We start from the raw sequence: 21968 nt of genomic DNA, 5'->3' as shown, positions 1-21968 counted from the left end.
TATATATATTACATATATATATAATACATATATATATACATATATATATTACATATATATATATAAAACGTTTATTTTAAATGAACATTAGAGATTATTTAAAAATAATCTCATATATAAAACATTATGATGTATGCTGCAATGGTGCTAAATGCAATTTTCACTTCTCTTAGTTTCTGCTTTGCAATTACATGAAAAAGGAGAAAGAAAAACTAAGCAATGTAGTCTCTTCGTTATTTGAATGTGCAAACATTCAAACAACAAAACATTTCACTGGAAACGATTCCCACTGTAAATAAGATAACGATGCCCTGTGATTTAGTACTTACCATAATCAGGTCTCATATACAGTAAAATAACGGGTGATGAAGTAGACTGCAATTTTGCTGTAATAGTTTAATTTATGTATTTAGACTATTGCTGTAGGAAAACTTTTTAGAAGCTTAATGAATGCCTAAGTAATGCATCTTTGAGTTTGCAACAGATAGCAGGGAGCAAGCTTGTATGCTAGCCATACTTGAGCTGCAGTTTAGCAGTATGTCTGTAGTATACCATACCTTTCAGAGACGTAATGCTGATCTCTTGGGAAAGCCACACTGCTGGCCAATAAACACACTTCTCTGCACAGCAGACTGCACGTACAATGATTTTGGGGGGGACTACATGACAGAACTCAATACTCAGGCAATATTTTTAAACTCAGAGCGTGGAGGGTGTCCCATTTAAGGCCCCTCACTGTCATGTACTACAGGCACATGCAGAAAAGTTCTGGAACACACAGCAAGGACATGGTGCCATTTCAATTCTCTCTTAGAGAACTTAAACAGGTGAAGTCCATGAAATACAGAAAGGTATCAAATATCATGTTATTTTCAGATGTTTTTTCAACATAAACTTGGCAAAGGATAAAGGCACATCTTTGGGTAACCACTCAACAGGTTATCAGGTATAGGGTCACTTCATGTGACAGTTACTGATGCACTTTGACCTTAGGTGGAATACACCAAAGACTACATGTCTTCAATAAACAGCAGTTCTTCCTTGCCTAACAACTCAGTCAAGTTCTTGAAGTGTTCAGAAAGGCCAGAATACAAAAAATCATGAATGATATCCTTGGATTTGAGAATAAAATATTTTGCGTGAATTCTGTACTGCCCTGAAAGCCAGTGTATGGATGTGAATTGCTTACACCAAGGGTTATTGACCCTGGCTATCAAAGGCTTCCAGGTAAAACTCTCACCTTGACAACATAAAAAAAAGCTAAAGAAGGAAAGTAAAAGCAGTATCTACTGCAAATACAAACAGAGTTTTGTCATTGGGATAGGAAGCATCTCACCTTCCCTGAGACAGCAGTCCGGAAATACATATGTATCCATGTACAGACATACCTAAGAGTATCTTTGGGCCAGAAACATGACCTCAATGCTCACCAGCTAGGACTACTGAACATAAGAATAGATACACCTTCAGACACACAAGCTTTTCACAGTTTGAAAGCAGAAACGATTGGGTGGAGAAGTCCTTGCATGAATTAAGCTTTAGAATTTTCCCCAAGATATGCTAACAGCTTGCCTAGGTATGGTGACACTGTATTTTTTTTCCTCTGAAGCCTAAGCTCTTCACTGCAGAATCATCTGCAGTTTGAAGAAGTTAGATTGCCAAAGTAATCCAACCAGACAAGGAAAAACATCTTATCTGCAGTGATCTATGTAACCACTACTTGCGAAGATCTTAACTCCTGTGGAGAATGCAAGTGACAGTGCATTCTAAAGACAACATTTCTGATTGATGGTGGGAATCTTCACTAAAACATCATCACGTCCAACGAGATGTTCTAAAGAACACTAGCCAATCTTCTTGTCAGGATCAGAGATGGTAAATTCTCCCCAAAATCACCTTAAACTTGCAACTCCATTTGTAATATTCCTTTAAGTCTAGGCTAAGTACTCACCCTAAACAAGGTCCTACTGCCATTAAGTGCTGCATCGAGACAATAGGACATGAAGCAGGTTTATGGCCCAAGGCATGACATCAGTCTCAGAGGACAGGCATCTTTGGTCACAGTTGGAATTACTTCTGTTAATTAATTATGCTAGCCAACAAGGTGGTAAAGAACATCTATTCAAGATTATTGGAATAGATTTCAGGGATCCTTATCAGAGAAGGTACCTTGATTTTCCCAAACAGTTCTTATTCCTGGGAAGAAGTTTGCTTTGTAGGTGAAATGCTTGCCTAGAATTTGGCGTTTGCTGCTATTGTCCAAACTGTCCTTGAGTAAGAAGCTGCTAAGAACAGAGATATTTGATATTCTTAACCGAACAAGCTTTATCAATAGGAAGGTTAACTACAACTGCTTTAAGAAAATGCAGAACAGAGATCTATTTGGCTAGAATTGGGATGTATAAAGCATCACCTATCCTCTGTAGGAAGTCTTGAAAAACTATATGATAATCAGCAGAGTAAAAGAGGTCCTTGTCAGATCCAAGAATAAGATCACTACTGGAAATTGCCATTCAAACATGTTGTAACACATTTCCATTACAGCAACTTTCCTTTTTGACCACTGAATAGGATGGGTGTCAGTACCAAAGATAATCTATACAAGCAGCATAATTCATCTTGGTCTAAAAGCATGAGCTTATAGAACTGTCTGGAGGAATGTGACCAGGAGAAAAGCATTTAACACAGTGGGCTACTTCCAAGTGCTAATGGAAATGACCTGGTTAGAAAATGGCTGAATGTCACATACATCAAGAAAATAAATAAATTCTTTCATATAGGGAACTTCTCATTTCACCATGAGGTGCTAGAGTTCTTCAGAAGAGTCACACACACCTTAGCACCTGTTACAGAAAGAAGGATTTGAACTTCAACATTTTACTATGTTTTATTTAAAATATTTTTATTTATTAATTTATTAATTATTATTATATTATATAATTATAATAATAATTATTTATTAATAATTATAATAATTTATTAAAATTATTTATTAAAATAAATTGCCATAATCAGTAGAAGTGAGAGTCACAATCTGAGGCAGGTATTTGGGTTGAATATGGCACTGCACAGAACTCTAAGGCTAAACTGGCATCCGCACCTGCAGAGTTAACTCAATGGTGAAGGTTTCCATCAGGGTACAAAAGGACACCATGAGAACCAGAACCTTAATCCAGTGGTATAAATTTTAAGACAGTGCTTCTAAAAGACACTGACATGTCAAATGAGAGAAAAAATTATCTCCCACAAAGATAGAGTAATTCTTCACTATAATGGCTTTGCTAAAAAGCAGAAGGTAGAACAAAATGTGAAATGGGTTGCTCAAGACTGCTACATAACCTCAGAAGACATTATTGGTATACATTAGTGAATTAAGACTTAAAAAATCTGCCAGCAGAGATGGTGGGTATCAGACATTTCCAGCTGCTCCAGTGAAAATCAGGACACTAGGCCACAGTTTTGGTCATACACTGGAGGGGCCAGCATGATGGCCTACAAATCCAACTACCAAGAGTGAAAGAGCACAATGGGAACACAGCTCTCCTGGCTGCAGAAGTCTTGTATACGAACAGTGGAGCTTGTATTTATCCACTCTGTGAATATACACAGATTATCACTTGTCAGTAGAAAGAGACACTGAGGGAGGATATCACAGTGGAAAAATACAAGTCAGTATTGATGTATGTAGGTAAAAATTGCACACATTAAAAAATTTTAGTATTATCCAAATGTTTCCAAAAATACTGTACCTATGGCATTGAGGCCAGCAGATTTTCCTGCCATAAATAAAGGCAGTGTTTTGTTTCATTTTCCCCTATCTACATGTCATTAGCAACATATGTTGCTAGGTAATTAGGTGGAATCATTTCAATTGAGCATTAACAGAGACAGGCAATTACAACTGCACATAGTGGTAACAGAAGTAAAATTCTAGTGCCAACCATGGAGATACACCAGGTATTATTGCTCATACAACTGAATGAGACCAATAACCAAAACATTGTGAGGTAATTTTAAAAAGCTGTACAGCAAATCCTACTGCTGTAACAATTGGTCTGCTCAGAGCAGCAGGCTGCTAGGCATAATCAGTACTATCAAAAGTGGTTGCAAGACAAAATAACTCACCACAGCAGTTACATGAAATGAAGTCAAGACAATTAAATATACTGCTTTTAACTACAGATCACCGATACCTTTCAAGAAATGCCAACTACCTATATCAAGAAGGAAAACATGCAATGACATTACATACTGTAGATGAAAAGCAACCTATTGGCTCATTTTTAAGGCAAGCACTGATTTTAGGCTGTACCTGGCTGATATGTACAGCAGAAACCTGGGCAGAACACACAGATGAGTGACTTGGAGAGTTTGGTAGGGATTTGCAGGGTCCAATAGAGAGTTGCTGTTTCTTCCTTGTTGCAACGATCTTCTGAGCAACTAAAAAACAAAACAAAACAAAACATACAGGCAGATAAGCTACAGACTACACTGAAAAATATGGCTTGTCAAAAATACGCAGAATATACAAAATACAAAACAGGGTATAGCATAATTTTTCCCATTGTTAAAGGCTGCTTCAAAAACTGAGTGTAATACATTCACTGAAGATGACAGATGCTGGCTTTCTACCATATGTTCCATGTGAGACAATGGCTCTGTTCTCCATGTGGACGAAATTGCCTCAGCCCACCAGATAAGCACCACTAAACCAGTAACATCAAAACAGAAGGGGAAATTCAGGTGCGCAAGTTACAAAATATACTACCAGGAATTCACACAAAATAGCGAGTTGCACAGCAACAAAACATAGCAGAATACTGGTGAGAAAGTTCAACATCTACAGCCTTATCACCAGCATCTGCCTCTGACATCATGGGCCAATGCAATAAAATTGGAGGCATTACTTTCAGAGCAGCCTCTCTAATCACAAAAAGAAGCTGTATTGTAATTTCTAGTTCATGTAATTATTGTCATTACTATCTCCATCTACAGGTTAGCAAACTGGTTTATATACATATATATATATATAAAAGGAAACAGAATCCATCTGAAACACAGCAACATCCCTATGTCTCCTGCAATTCTTCCATTTTAAAACGTCACACAACTTCAGATACTACAGAATTTTAGTTCATTCTGCTGTTAAGGCCTAGTTGAGACCTAAAAAGAGTTTTTACATTTATTTTAAGAATACCTTATGAAGTCCTTACACTACTTTTGTTGCACACCTTTTTATGTCATAAATTAAAAAGTAAATAAAATTTCTGTCTTCAGAAACAGAGACTAATGCAAAAATACATTTATTTTCCTTGTACACAGCTATCTTCATCAAGTGATGGACTTCATTAAATTCAGGTAATCAGAAAGATTGTACAGAAGACAAAGCAAAGTAAGGAGGGCAGCATCTTGGCAGCACCTTCTGTTCCAAATGGACCATGGACTGGGCAGCGTGGAGCCACTGATACCGATTGGCAAAAAATGACCCTGAAGGAATATTCTACAGATTCTAAAGATACGATTCCTTTTACTGCGCCATGGTTTGACAAACAGGCTATCCTTGAAGCCATCAGTCTACAGGAAAGCGGAAAGACTGCAGGCATACATTGTGCCACTGGATGTTTCAGGTTACAATACATGGGTTTTCCCCACACAATCCTGAAGTAATGGATGGAAAAAGCAATGTTTTTTCTGTGCTGATAAGACACAACAGGCTCTGCCTTCCTGACCACTAGGGATATTGCTTCAGTACTATGATACTTGGAATACTGGATGTTGTAACAGCTTGGATGGTATTTCTGACACAGCCCCATACTAACCAATGGAGAAAACTCAGGATCTTCCATGCATTCTTTCTATTGAGGAGTTTAGAGTTACAGCCAGCCTCAGGTAGTGAGGTATTAACTACTGTCATGGTATATGGAATGGGATGGGCAGGTATGACAGAATAAGTATGGAACTTGGGAGTATGAGAGATGATAACATGATTTTTAAGTGACAGGTTGTTTTTTATAAAAAGAGGCAAAAATATTTTGTACACATTAAACATTCAAATATTTCAAGACTGAGAAATCTTTTCCTATCTGAGTATACTGAAACTTCAATTTATATTAGGCACGGCTTAACTTTAAACCAAATGTATAAACCCCAGCTTTCAAACTCCACTGAGCATACAAACTCATGCTGGCTCACATTAATTCTTATTCTTTATTCCAAAATCAAGAAACTGCACTGAAGCTCTGCAAAGGAGGCCAAAGTTACCTGCTTTGTCTCCGCCAAACCAGGTCAGCAAGGCAGAACTGCAATCATTATTGGCATCTACTTAAGAAGTTGCATAGAAACTTGCTGTGATTAAACTAACAGTATTCAATCTGTATTGTTCGGAGAACATAAAAAGATAATTATGTAAATTCCTCAATACATTGTAAAATAGGCAAAGATACTGTTTAGCAGTGTAAGCATACAGTTTCTTCTCAAATGCAATTTTAATAACAAACTGGTCTGTGGCTTATGTTCTTCATGTAAATGAATGATGGCATGACCATGATTTAGTGAGAAAAAATTGTATAAAAAATGGCTTTTATATAAGAAGAAGCAGCTTCATTTGTTACATTCTACCTCCAATAGGCCCCTTATCATCCTGAAAGGATGATATCAATTAATTTATTTTCCCCTGCCATATTGATCATAACCTTCATCAGCTAATCATGTTTAAATTACAGAGGAATATCGTAGCACTCTGTCATTTCAGAACCATTGGTTTATCGATCTGGACTCTGCAAAGCCATATATTAAATTATTTTAAGCCACATTAGTGAACGCAGAGAGCAAACCTAAGGTCAGACTTTAACATATGCACACAGATTTGTCTTCATCATGTTGTGAAGACCTAAATTAAGACCAAAACTGAATTAAAACTACAGTACCTTCTCAGCAAAATCTTCTGCTCTCCATGGGAGGGGTAATTAGTCAAGGAAAACATTTATTTCTTTCCTTGAGTCTGAATATAGGCATCTGCAGCATTACATTAACTGACATAATGAAGTCCTGCCCAATCACCTCTCTAGGAATTCACCAAAAAACATTCCCAAGGCAGTCTGAACTTACCTACTCAATGGTATTACTTGAATGCTAGCTGCAGCACTACAAAAGCAGACATGCTTTTATTAGCTCATTTCAGTGCCATTTGCACAGAAATGCCGACTTTGGCTGCCAAAGGGTTCCTGCTTCTTGAAGGAGGTGAAAACAGGAGGAAGATGGGCTGCTAGCTGCAACGCTCAAACTGTAAATGTTGTAAACACAACCACAAAGGGCAAGCTCAACAGTCAAGCCTAGATTATTAGTAAAGCAAAATGTCATCCATCTACATATGTATATTAGCATATAGCTAGAAATGTGAAGAGTAACCTACAAGGCAGCTGGAAATTGTACCCCAAAGATAACAGAGCAGCACCAAGGGTAAATTATCCTGTGAACTGCAAAAATGGCAAAATTACAGTGGAAGATCTAATGTTACCTTCTTAAAATTGGGTTATAAATTTTAAAAGAGACCATTCTTATCCTCAAATTTCACAGCCTTCCCTCTGTCAGAAAGATGACATGCCCCCTAATGGAACTCCCCATCTGAGCTGCCAAACCTTCCCAATTCCTCCTCCATTTCGGCAACAAGCCTACCAGAGCACGATCCTTCCCGCCTCTCCCCCTCCTTCATTAGGCGACCTGCTCTCCTTTCAGACACCAAGCAGTTTTTGCTTCTTTCATTGCAGTCATGGAGCTGTCACTCCATAATTAGACTGCATTCAATATTCAAGTTCTCGGGGCTACTTGCCCTTGGATATTAAGGGGATTCGAGCTTCTGAAGTACCTAAAGGAGTACCGTGACCCTTCAAAGTTTGCGACATATGAAAGATGTGACTGATCATCTGCGGGGCAATCGCTGGACTGTCAAAGGACCCACTGTGCTCTTTCTAAAGCTACCTTGAGAGAAGAGATGAAACCTAAATCTTGCCTATCAGAAGTCAATAAAAGGGGTTCAGCATATCTCTCCTCAGCAGTGCTGCTGCAAAATCACATTTTTTACACCTTCTATTCCACAGAAAAAAGCCCCGAAATACACAAAACTTAAAATGGCTGGCACTAAAAACCCCATGGACCTGCTAACTCCTGCTGCTGAGATCTTCAGACACAGTAGTTACGGAGGAAAAATGCACAGTTGAATGGTTGTGTAGGAAAAGAGAAATACACCATAATTATAAGAACACCAGAGACCAACTATACTTCTTGTTCAGCCCCCAAGCCTGTTTCTGTTATTACATCCCTGTTATGACTCAAAGCAACAACTCGTTAGCCGCTCTGTGTTAGGAAAAATCCTTAGACCAACATATCCAGGTTCACACCGGAGTTATGAGCATCTTTGTCAAAGTCTTCCTAGATCAGCATGAATACTGCTTTCCCAACAGCAGAAGCAACAACGAACAGTTCAGACAACTGAGCAGCTGTGTGGGGCCTCTGCTGACAAACATACAACACTAAGTACTCCTCTTCAGGAATGCCTGATGTAAACTGTGGTACATGCAAATTCTTTAGTATTTCTGTTAATAAAAGCTAACCAGTGTGTTTCATTAGCCAATTTAAGACTACTTAGGGTCAAAAGCTTTAGATTAATATTGAAGTGTTTGTAACTAAAACATCAGTCCAGAGAAAGTTACGCAAGCGAAGTAAGTGCTGTTCTACAAAGTAAACAAAGAAAGGAAAGCAGAAATATTTTAGTCCTGGAGATATCAGGTGTCATCTCATCCAAAAGATTATTGCATGCTTCTGAATTTCATGTAAATATATTTGCTAAGGTATGCTTCTAGAACAAATGAATACCAACTTAATCTGCGTGGCAAGTATCAAAAAAGTAAGAGATAAGCATTTTAGCTATTCAAGAAAAAAAACATGAACTGCAATCTCTCTGCTTTCACATCCAAACTAACAGATTTTACTGTAAGCTGTCTATATACAGGTAAAAAGCAAATACAATTTGTTTTCAAAGTTAGGAACTCTTCTGAAACTAAACAGGGATATGCCAAGAATAGTTATAAACCAAGAAGATTTACATTTAGCAAATATTTGGTCTATGGGAAAGATTGATGCCTCTTTGTCGTACATGCAAATTTAATTTCACTAACTAGAATGATGAGAAAATATATTTTGCTTTGAGGTCTCATTAATCAAAAGCATGTGAAATTCCTTATCTGGAAGATGAATAAAATGTGCAAGTTGGGATAGTAAGCTCCTGACTTAAATGTCTCTTCTTCCCCACCTGACCCAGCTCACCACAACAAAACCAATCTTCCACCCCCTGCCACTTTCATCTTAACATGACTTTTTGTTAAGCAAACTGCTGTTTGCTCCCACTAACTTGATTCCCTCTGGATCGGAAGGACAGCAAAGCAGGAAGGCTTGGTAGTCTAGCAGCCCATAAGCAGCCTTGCGGCCAAGCTGTCCCAGCTTGGCAGATCTGTATGCAAACCAGCACGGTTCCTTCACAGACCCATTCAGTTAACTGTTGGCAGTGAAAACCTGTGCCGATTTCCACAGATGCCAAACAAAGCTTTCCTATTCCCCTCTCAGCAGTATGGAGGAAGATGGGCTGCCTTTCCCCAAGTCTAAACACTTTCAAGGTGGGGATATCAGGTCAACCCCCTCCCTGAAACCAAGAACTAGGCCTCCGTAATGAACCAGCTCCTCATTGTGTGCAATTTCAGAGCTAATCACCATTAGAAATGCTGTTGCCTGAGTAACTGATCTGACAGAGTTGTCTTTCAGTGGTTCAAAGGGCCGTTCATATGTCAACTTCTCGTGCAGAAGCATCAGGCTGCTTTGGCAGGGGCAGCTGGGTCTCTAAAATCTCATTAGCACAGCTTCATTCAAGTCTATACTCTGACAAGAAAGTCAGAGGCCTGAGGGGAAAACGCTCCTGTCAAGAAGTTCGAGATGCAAGGTAAGGCTGTCTCATCTAGCTCCACCTTCCCAAACTTAAAATCCAAAGGTACCTCTGTGCTGCACAATGGGTTCATTTAGGGAAATCTCATCTCGCCTGAGAAATGCTTTCCCTGTTTTTAAGGCAGCTCCTGGAAAACATCCAGAGTGACCAACAACTTCATCACTGCTTTCCTTCCCCAAAGGCAATGAATAGAGTTACCGCTGCGCCTTTTACACTGCCTTTCACTAAGGAACACTCAAAATAATGAAAGGGCATACAATCCCTCTGAAATTTGGTGATACTTCTCATTTATTACTGCTAAGAGAGCAGCATGGCTTTAAAGGAGATGAAAACAGTCTTCTCAAATTACCACTAATTTAAATAAAAATTGGTTTCCCATAAAATCACATCCAAGACTATTTATTTTTCACTGAGTTCAAGTAAGAGAAAACACTGGATTCAGTTAAAACCTGAACAGCGCAGAAGACGTGCACTAAATTTTGTTCCACTTACAGAAACACTAGCTTTCAGCTGAAGTTGGAATGCTCATGGGTGACTGAAAAAAAAACAGAAGGGACAAAATCACCAACACTTTTTTGTTGTTGTTTTTTTAAACAACTGGGAAAAACCAATTAGTTTACACAAAGATTTCCTCCATCTTAATGCAATCCCTCCCCTGCACGCGCACATTCACAGATCACTTGGAATGGCACACCACAATGCCCTGGCAGAAAGTCTCTGCTCAGTTCACATCGCCCACTAACTATCCGTAACAGATGCAAAGCTAGCCTCATCTCATTGGTTTCATCCTGCTACCAAAACCTTGTCACGCAAGCCCAATACAGTGGTGTAACAGATACATCAAAGTCACATTTCATCAGATGAACAAAAATAATCTGCTTCCACCCACAAGTCCTGCTGATGACAGCTTGCTTGTTTCACATGAAAAACTCTGCATGAGAAAAGCATGCTGTGGGAAGTTAAGGTACCTAGCAGCTTACCTATTCACAGCAGCTGTATTTTAGCTTAACATTCCATGTTTGTAATAAATCTCTTCAATAAAAATAAATTTATTTCATAATAAAAGGACAGCAGTAATAGCTGTAAGAGCAAGCACTAACCACAAATGCTTCTCAATGGGAAGCATTAATGTATGCATCCACTTTTAAAGCCATCGGCTTTGAAGTTACTTTAAAATCATTCAATTTAGGAGCTAGATAACTTTCATACTTCTTTTAAAAGAAGAGCATGGCACACCATGTAGCACCTGTAATACAGAAACAAGTATTGGTCTCCTAAACCATCTGGGATTGGATGTAGCAATTACAGTAGTTATTTACTGAATAAAAGCAAATGACCTAGATGCAAGATCTTTCATTTGGATTTGTTGAACCTCACGAGGTTCCCAGGGGCCTGCTGTTCAGCCTGTCTTGGCCTCTCTGAATGGCATCCCATCCCTTGGGCATGCTTGGCACACAGCTTGGTGCCACCCACAGAATTGCTGAGGGTGCACTTGATCCCACTGCTGCTGTCACTGATGAAGATACTAGTCCCACCACTGACCTTTGGGGGACGCCGCTTGTTACCAATCTCTATCTGGACATTGAGCCACTGACCACCATTCTCTGGGTATGATCTCACAACCAGTTCCTTGTCCTTTGGACAGTCCACCCATCAAATCTGTATCTTTCCATTTGGAGAGAAGGATGTTGTGGGGGACCATGTCAAAGGCCTTACTGGAGTCCAGGTAAATGATATCCGTGGTCTTCCCTTGTTCTCTGATGCAGTTATGCCATCACCGAAGGCCACTAGGTTGGTCAAGCAGGACTTGCCCTTGGTGAAGGCGTGCTGGTTATCCCATGTCACCTCCCTCTCTTCTGTGTGCCTCAGCATAGCTTCAGGGAGGATCCGCTCCATGGTCTTCCCTGGCACTGAGGTGAGGCTGACAGGTCAGTAGTTCCCCAGATTGTCTTTTCTATCTTTTCTTAAAAACGCACACAACATTGCCTTTTTTCCAGTCACCAGGTACTTCACCTGACTGCCATGACTTCTGAAACATCACTGAGTGTGTCTTGTCACCCACATCACAGAGATGTGGGTGTACTCACCGTACTAGTACCAAAACAAAAAGCTAAAGCACAGTGGTCTGCATTTACCAAGCAACTTCAGTCACAGTAATTCCAGCCGCTGGAATAGCTCAAAAGTCAGTGCCTCAGCACCATACCGAGTTCTACATGCAGCCTAAGCTTGTCCTTCAAACCTCAACCATAAGAAATCATGCAATAAGGAGTTAGAAAATGAGGTGGAACTCTTTAGAAACGACACAAACATAAGGAAACATTACAAAGTTGAAAGTTTCACTGCATATCATAGAATCATAGAATTGCTCAGGTTGGAAAAGACCTTCAAGAGCATCAAGTCCAACCACAACCTAACCATACTGCTCTAACAACCCACCACTAAATAATGTCCCCTAGCACCACATCCAAACAGTTTTTAAACACATTCAGGGATGGGGACTCAACCACCTCCCTGGGGAGCCTGTTCCAGTGCTTAACAACCCTTTCTGGAAAGAAGTTTTTCCTGATATCCAACCTAAACCTCCCCTGGCGCAACTTGAGGCCATTTCCCCTTGTCCTGTCACCTGTCACCAGTGAGAAGAGACCAACCCCGCTCTCACTGCAATCACCTTTCAGGTATTTGAAGAGAGCAATGAGGTCTCCCCTCAGTCTCCTCTTCCCCAGTCTAAACAGCCCCAGTTCCTTTAGTTGCTCCTCGTAGGGCATATTCTCCAAGCCCTTCACAAGCCTTGTTGCCCTTCTTTGGCAAGACCATATTAAACATCCATTTAATAATTCCACTACTGTAAGAAGATAACATGCCATATGCTTAAAAAAAGGGACAATTTAGTTGGGATTGAGACTTAAGTGTCTGAACTCCCACTGCACTGCAATAGATCTGTTCAGCAACTCAGCTGATAACTTGTTTGGGGGATGAGGGAGGGAGGAGAAAAATCTCTCTAGACTAAACTAATGGAAGCCACTCTGTAACTGTGTATCAGGCACACAGCATGCCTGCAGACATCCAAGTTGAACTGTGCTAACTGAAACCTGAACCCAGCTGTCTTTAACATGCAATGATCACCTAGAGAAGTTCTACAAGTACTCCAGCTCCTTAGCACAGTGCTGTTCCTCCCTCACAGGCGATGGGGGCAGCCCTGCCCTTTCCACAGCTATTGCAAGTAGCCATGCAACCTCAGTGCAGAGTCAGTAATCTGCATGAATTAGTAATGGAGATAACTGACATGAGTTACACAGCAGCAAAGGATCAGCAAGTACCCTGTTATTTACACTCAACTCAAGGCCAACAGTTAAGCAGTTCTAATAGTTTTAATTCCTGTAACTAGATCTGTGAAGACACCCCACTTACACATAGGCTTGCAGCATGCCACCTTGCAAGACATTAACCTTACTTGTAAGTCTAGTTTCAGCTTATCCCAGAAGTACTTTTTTTTTTTTTTTTTTTTTTTTTTCCCAGAGCATCCCACAGAGCTTGTAAATTCAGTGAAAACGAAACTCTCCAACTTAGCTTAAGGTTTCCTTTGGAGCTTTTTCTTTAAACAGATCTAAGCAGCAAAACAGCAAGAGTTTTCAGCATAAGTTTGAAGGCAGTCAGCATAACTTATTCTGGCAGACTACAAACAAAGATACATACATGATATCAAGAAATAAATCAGAAGTCAAATTAGCTAGGAATTTCAACATCTTTCCCTCCTCCAGAGGGACTGTACCATACTTACACTTATATTGCACTGGCTTCTCAAGAGATCTTAAAGTTACTGCTTATACTAAAAACATAATCTCTCACCCTATTAAAATGATTTTATAACTGCAGATTCAAATAGTTTTCAAGAATTGTCGGGCAACTGAGTAGGACACGTTCATACAATGACATGAATTCTAAACTATGAAACACTGTTTCAGTTATAATTAAGTTCAGCTATAATGGACTAGTTTAGTGCCAATTTCTATACAATGTTTTCAATCAAATTACCATTAAAAATAAATATAAAATTGCAATTTAATGCTACCTTTTTTTTTGTGATACTTTCATTGAAATTCACGTTTCCACTTTGGCTCTCAGTAAGAGTAACTGCTCTTGTTTTACCAGGTATAAAAATACAGTCACATAAATAAGGCTCAGCATTTAGTATCTCTAATCAATACCAATACACACACTTTTTATTTACACAGGTAACTATGATTAACACCGCATCACTCTTACTCCTAACTTTGATGCAAATCTCTCTCAAGATTAGGTAAGCAAATATGCTAATAAATCTGCTAGACAATCTGGAAAGCATCTGGCATCTAACGAAATTAAAAAATAAACTTAGGTTTTATTCACTACACAAACTGTGCTGCAAGCAGAAGCATATGGCTTGAAGATTTATTAAGGCAAACACTGTGTCAGACACTTGCGTTAAGAATTTTGCACACGGATTTACCAGTCTTATCTTTCCATTCCAATGGGGTCGTGTCATAAATCCTGTTACTTCCCACTCAGTTACAATTTTAAATAAAAGGTTAAAAAAGTTAGAAAACAAGTATAAGAAAATTCAGAAAACAGCACATTCAAATGCAATGATGTCAAATTAAGGTTTCATAAAACGCTCATAAGTAAAATATTTGAGTTTTTAACTAATTTTTCAAAACACAGAATTTAATAATATACAACAATACTACACTTAAGAGCTTTGGCACATGCCAATTTCATATTTTCATTTTGAAATGGCTTCATGAAAAGTTTATTTCTTGGGGCATGTTACTGAATTACAGTTTTAACAGACAACATTTGTACTTTCTGAAGATTTAGGCACATCCAATAAACTCATTAATAGCACACAGACAAGGACACAAAGTGATACAAAGTTCCTGGCTTCATCAGTAAGACTTTGAGTTCACACTTATAGAAGGAAATAAATCTATTCACATTTACCATATCAGATAAATTTAACTTTAGAGTTTTATTATTTCGCCTGTGAAACACAGGTTTTTGTTGTTACCAAAAGAACAGGCCTTTCAATAGGATAATCCACGAATTTTCTAAACATTGCCAAAACGGTACGAAAGTTTCCCAACAAACAGAAGACCATAAATTCAGAGGCGCAACCATGCCTTGAGATCACAGAACTACTTGTATTCACAGCATGCATGGTCCCAAAGCAAGGTGAATATGTCATTAAGAACTTGGTTTTCTTTTGTTTCCTGGAAGTTTTTAGTATCAAAATACACATACACCAAGAAGAAGTGATCCACATTTGATGAAAGCCATCCTTTTGTCTCCTAAACTGAATTATTATTTTTATCCCATTTTCCAACCAAATCATGCTTTCCCTGATGACATTACTTTTAACTGCAACTTGTTTAATAAAAGCACAGATTTGAAGGCATCTTCAGATCTGCAGCAGTGGGCTGAAATTCGTAACGAGCTATTTGTGCCTTCAGCTGCCCTCCTCGCACAGCTGGTGGGCAAAGTCTACATCCACATGGTGGGCTGAATGCTGCAGGACAGGTTGTTCACAAGCAGTATAGTCACCAGTACTTGGATTACAAGTGCCTGGGCATATCAGAAGACCAGAAAAAAACAACCACCAACAACAAAACAACAGCTTTAAACTAACTTCTGGAAGAAAAATACTACCTTTTGTCTTAAATTTGCTGCTTTCAAAGTTAAATATATCGTTACTAAGATGGCTGCTAAGCTCTCAGATGAAGTAACACCTTATCAAACTGATCTCCACCAACCCAAAATCAGACATAAAGCCACATACTCTGTACCGAAGGCTAACAACTTTACTTGTGTTGTGGCTATTATGCACATTCAACTGTCAAAGTCAGTAGTCCAGAGCAGACGCAACATGCAGCACGTAACATCAATCTCACAAAACATGCCTTTGCACTTTGCCCCCCACACCCCTTGGCACTTTAATCATTTACTAACTGTTACAATAAGGTTGTATTAAAAATTTAAACTGCCCTACTTAACACAATTTACCTGCAAAGGTCCACTTCCAGAGAATGAATTTGAATGATATAAATGTCGAACACTCGATCAGATTTATTGCGACGAAGAATATTTCTCTTGATACAGATCTGACGAGTGGAGGCTAATGACTTTAGTTTTATTACTTTCTAAGCACTTAATGGGAAAATTTAGACATTTTCACAAGACTAAGCTTCAGCAAGAATGGTACATTTACAAAGTGACAGCACAGAAGCACGCTACGCCATCTCTTTAGAGACGTCCAGTTCAATGGCATCATTAATAGACATTAACGTGAAGTATTTATCCAGATGTTCTTTGCCCAGCAGTTAGAGCTGTGTGCCGCTCTGCTGAGCGGGCAAGGGGGGGGGGACGGACCATCAGCCTGTAACACTACTGTCTGCAGCCACATCTCCACACAGAGTTATGGCCAAAAGGCCAGATCCCATAGAGGATATATTTCAGGAAAAGACAACTGATTTCAAGTTTAGATTGTAAAAAAAGGAACAAAATAATACCCCTATGCATGCAAATTAACGAGTTCCTACAGACAGCTGTGTAACAGTTATCTAAGCACTGGCAAATTGTTACAACAAAAAAAAAACTTCCAGCCTTTCACCTCTCCATTACAACCACATTCTCCATAAACATGAAGAGTGCTTTCAAAATACCACATAGCAAAGAATTCTGTTTGTCCAAAATAATACATTTTTATTTATATATTTTTAATTGAGAGACAGCTGGGAGTCCTCAGATTTCAATTAATGTCTAGATACTTATCCAATCAGTCACCGTGTGCTATAAATTTCCTGTATTTCTCATTAGTTGTGCTATTGCTCAGCTTAAATATAAATATACATTTCTGCAAGACTGTAAATTTTGAAGCCTAAGACACAAGCAACCACACCAGCCATCAGAAGAGACATAAATGATGGGAGCAAGTCAATTGTATGTATGCTAAACTGAAGCTGATTTACTCCTCAATTACTATTATCTTTTCAATACAGAAGTATCACTAACAGAGGCATCACTTGCATGCTCCCAACTCCTGGAGCTTGCATATATGGACTTGAAACCAGTAATGATCTGTGTCTTTACTAATATTAAAAAGTTTTATGCGCAAAATCCAATCTTCAGTGGAAAAAATATTTCAGCATCTGCCAGTAACATTCCTTCATTAACTACAGATAGGCAAGGGGCTTTGAAGCTCTACAATTGAAGGGGTTTTTGTCGCTGCAACAAAAATGGACCATTTTCAGCCTATCCAAAGGGCACACACATGGTAGGGAAGCCCAGAAGGTACTGAACAGAGCAGCATCCTGTGCGCCTAGATACCTCAAGGTCTGCTACACTGACACTGAAAAGAACACATTTACACATTTATTAGCAAAATGCTGTTGGCGTAAGGAAAAGACACAAAGGAGTTAAATATAAGCAAAGAGCACTCATATACAGAACATTCTTTTAGCATTGCACTGTCACAGAATCATAAAATCACCAAGGTTGGAAAGGACCTCCAAGATCATCCAGTCCAACTGTCCACCTATCACCAATATTTCCCTACTAAACCACGTCCCTCAGTACAACATCTAAATGTTTCTTGAACGCATTCTGTCCGAAGTATCCAGGTGTCACTGAAGAGCAGGACAACGAGCTCCTGTATGTTCAGAGTGCATTTCTGACCTTAGCAAGGTGTGGGATGCTCGGATGGCAGCAGCTATCCTAGCACAACAGTGCATCCAGCTGAAGTGCGCATCCCTCAGCAAGTATCCCAAACTTGCTTGACTTGGTGGCCAGACCATCCACCAGCAGTCTTAAGACTGCTCAATACATGGACTGATGCCATCTTAACTAAAAACAGAAATAAAACGTGTAGCTTACAGATGTAATAAACTAACCACTTAATGTTGGCAAAAGTTATATTACAAGAGCAGTGCAAACGTGTTATTTTTTTAAATTGTTATTATTAAGGGGAAAGAATCACAAATTCCACATTTAATGATCACAAGTCTCCTGCAACACCGCAGACTTGCCACTGCAAGTCATCTCATCAAATCAAATACTAATTTCAAAACTAAATTTAGAGGCAAGCAGTTTTGAGAATTCTCTGCTTTCTGTACAATGAGAAAAAAAACCACGAAGCTTTACGATTTAGCAGCAGTGCTGGAGCTCTGGCATAGGAAGGAATTCAGAAAGGCTGATGCCACAATCATTCTGCTTTACTACATACACGCACCACCCCCATGTATTCATTTAGGCTTTTAAATTCTGAATACACATGTGCAGAGCCCAGAGAAGCAAAGTTTCAATAGGATTTGCATATCCATACGGATTAGTTGAAAGGGAATGATTTGCAATGCATTTCAGAAATCACCTTTGAAGAACAATCTATGCTAATAACAAACTTTGAAGTTCAAAATGTTTGCTACACAACAGAAAACATTACAAAGGGATGTTGATTACACAAGTTTGAAATGTTTGATTGCTCTGACAAAATCATCCCTTTATCACAAGAGAAAAAAGTACTCTCCGCTACAATAAATGTTACTAAGTGAGATAAATATACAAGCAGGGATAGACAAAAGCTATAGAAACTAAGAGCCATATTAATGCAGTATTGGCATTTTGACAGATTTTTGTAGTTTTACAACTGCGATGAAAGAGCTTCAGTATGCTACATGCTAGAAAAAACAAATACATCAGAGCAACAATTATTCCTTGGGAAATCTCAGCAGACTGCCCAGGCACGGTGCTGCCCGCTGCCTTTACTCAGAAAGCTGACACAGTTCTGCCCTGGGCACTGATTTCATTCCCGGGTGTCCTCTGGGAGTACTATGTCAAAATCATTTTGTACTAACAAATTTACAGCTAAATCCGCAAAAGACAGTTAAAACTAACGACCAAGGGATGACGTACTGAGTCATGCCATAAAGAATATCTGGTGTAAGCAGGCAGAAAAGGTGTTAAAACACTGCCTTAAAATTTGTCAATAAAAATCTAAGGAAAAGAAATCAGATTAAGTGATTATACCATAACACAGAGCATGGCAGGATACAGTAGGAAAAGGAATGAAGAACTGCTAGCAGGGCTGGCTCTCCCTCAAAACAGCACATGAGCCACAGTTTAGGTAGGCCTCTTTGAAATCAGAGAGATGCAAGCAAGAAAAAGAAGAAGAGTGCAGCTGTGACAAAGAGCACAAAAAAATTCCACTTTGGGGAGCTCATGCCCTCCCTAACCCTGTGGTCGGCTCTGCCATTCTCCTGAACAGATTATTAGCAAGGCAAAAGCAGGGCTGAAGTACCATCTAGCTAACACGCATTACCAACAGACTTTAATCCTTGCATTTGGATACCTGCCCTGTGACTGAGCCTTCTTGGCAGCGTTGCTGTGACCCTGTTACTCATACAGCAGAGCTCTGCAATCCCTGAGCTGTTGGGGTCACTTGGCAGTCACTAGCACTGCTCCTTTTTAACTTCGGCCACCACAGCCCCACCACAAACTGCAGCATGAGAACGTGCCACAGAGGGATGCTTTCCGTAAGTTAACCTCTGACAACCTGAAAAGACACCACTCTTATTTTTATTTTGTTTTTCTGTTTTCCTCTGTTGAGAATAAGGTTCTGCAATATGCAAATCTAAAGCAGCACTGTTACATTCCCAAGGTACCAAACACAACAGCAACACAAATGTGCAGTGCAGACTGTAAAATGGCAAAGGAGGAAAAGATCGGAACTGAAAATAAGCAAAAAGACCAAAAGCATGTTTCAGCATTATATTAAGAAAAACGCATTGTATTCAGAGAGGCTTATGGCTGCAATACCTTGCGTTTCAAAAAAGCAGTAGCTGATCACTATCAGATTAGAAGTGATAGTTAACAAAAGCTGAGAGCAGAAGATGCTGTCATTTCTTCAGATATGCTTATAGAATGCAATCTCTACCTCTGAACAATGGCATTCCTTCAGACTAACCCACATCAATCAGCACACTTAACTGAAATTTAATCTATGGCTGGAATATAGATATTACTGACACACACACATTCACACACAGTCATTTTTAAACATTTGCTGGAGGACAAATTAATATGGAGGGACAAGAACAAAAGTCCCAGTTCGTGCATGGCACTGAATAGATAAGCAAATGAGACAGAACATACCCAGGAACAAAACAGCAAAGTTTGAAATGCTCAGCTGTAGCAAAACAAAGGAATTTTCAAACTTTCTCCTTCTTTCAGAATTTGTATTCATGTCATTTTTTGGTGCTAATGGGAAACAGCCCTGATCTGTTTGCAAGATGTTACATGAACCTGCTTGTACCATTTTATATCTCAAATAAAACTTACATGAACCTATAAAACACACTGTTTATGCCTCTCACCCTCAGGTCTATTGCCAATAAAAAGCAATTGACCACCAAACAACCATCATGCTTTCTGCCCCAGAATTTCTTCTCATATTTGCATTGAAGTATATAAAACCACTGGAGCAATCCTAAATCTTCAGTAATAGAAACCTTGTTCTTTGATACTTTAATGAAATATACTAACATTGTTTCCATTTAGAGAAGAATTATCTTGTGATAAACTAAGTCCATTTATTCTACTCTCCAGAAAATACAGAAGCTGTCACGTACTGCCTAACATCATAACTTTGCATCACCACTGCATTCAGGGTTTCAAGTAACATGCCTTACTGCATATATTTCAAATTAAGAGTTAAAAATAGCCATATATATGTGTCCAACAAAATTAAGCACATGAGAAGTTTTTCGGAGATTGCTGTTTACTCCATATAACCTAACGAATGACACACTGTAGCTAAAAACTAATCTTCTCTGGAATTTTATTAGCAATACAAATTATAGTTGCACTGTTGAACTGTAAAGTCCTATTTCTGTGAAAGGATAAAACAAATCTCACGATGCTGTTGTCATTTTTAAATCAGGATCCACATGAGGCATGCTAAAATAAGGACTAAAGAATAACTGAAATTTGGAGACTTCGTTTGAACAATATAGAGTTTAAATTTCGCTGATATTCAGATTTAAGAGTAAGCCTACAAATATTGCTCAGCAATAGGAAAAACGAAGCTGATGGCACAGCAAGGTTTCTGCTGTTCCGTGCAGAACAGTGAGTACACGTGAAAACAAGAAAAAAGCTCCAAGTTTTAATAGGCTGATCCAGTCCATCTTTGACAAGTCTAACTAATGAGTAATCAGATGCGCTTGTCACTTCTGATGCCAAGCCGCAGCCATAAGCACTCTGCAGAAAGGTCACAGCTGTACGTTACTGAAATCAGAGTAATTACAGAAGCCAGAGAACCTGCTCTCAAGCTCTGCAGAGCACTTTGGGTGCACACAGCTTCAGCCTCTGACTTCTAAACTGAAGCACCCTCAGGGCCATATCTAGTGTATGAACGAATACTGCCTCTTCCTAAAAATCTGTCAGCGTAATAGGAATAAGACTTTATTTACTTCCCATTAGACTGATTAACGTTTCTTAATGAAAATACATCCATAAAAACTGACTTGTTAATACTGATAACAAGCGACAGCCATTCCCCACAACCCAGGCCTAGAAGGATTAATTTGTCATCTTCCATCCTGTAATGGAGAATTTCTACTTCAAGGTACACCTTCCAGGCACAGCTGTTCCACAAAAAAGTGCAAAAAGGTCTCAGAAATGAAATACCTCAAGCACAAGATTTGGAAATGAAATACCTGATAATGTTTACAAGCAGAGGTACCATTTAAATATAAGATTAACTTGCAGAGGAAGTATGCAAAAAAACCTGTGGCTGCATGACACCAGAGATAAAGGTCCAAATATTGAAGCAGCATTGGCCTGCTTCAGACTACATGACATAGGATGACTAATTCTTGCCCCATATTAAGAAATTTGGGAGTTATAGTGTAAGTGTGACTAACCAGTATATTTTCAGCATTTTGCAGCGTTG

General features: G+C 39.0%; 1 protein-coding gene across 6 annotated transcripts in view; it reads right to left on the bottom strand.

The window, feature by feature from the left end:
* Window positions 1–21968, bottom strand: part of AGAP1 (ArfGAP with GTPase domain, ankyrin repeat and PH domain 1) — a 334310-nt gene that overhangs the window by 184244 nt on the left and 128098 nt on the right. For all 6 annotated transcript variants that reach the window (XM_021400246.1, XM_021400245.1, XM_021400243.1 and 3 more), the window contains exon 7: window positions 4313–4440. In XM_021400246.1, coding sequence (XP_021255921.1) covers window positions 4313–4440 — 128 coding nt within the window. The remainder of the gene's footprint in view (window positions 1–4312; window positions 4441–21968) is intronic.

Source organism: Numida meleagris, chromosome 5 (assembly GCF_002078875.1).
Source record: "Numida meleagris isolate 19003 breed g44 Domestic line chromosome 5, NumMel1.0, whole genome shotgun sequence".
Taxonomy (NCBI): domain Eukaryota; kingdom Metazoa; phylum Chordata; class Aves; order Galliformes; family Numididae; genus Numida; species Numida meleagris.
Note: the sequence above shows the minus strand (reverse complement) of the source record. Positions and strands in the feature narration are given on the sequence as shown.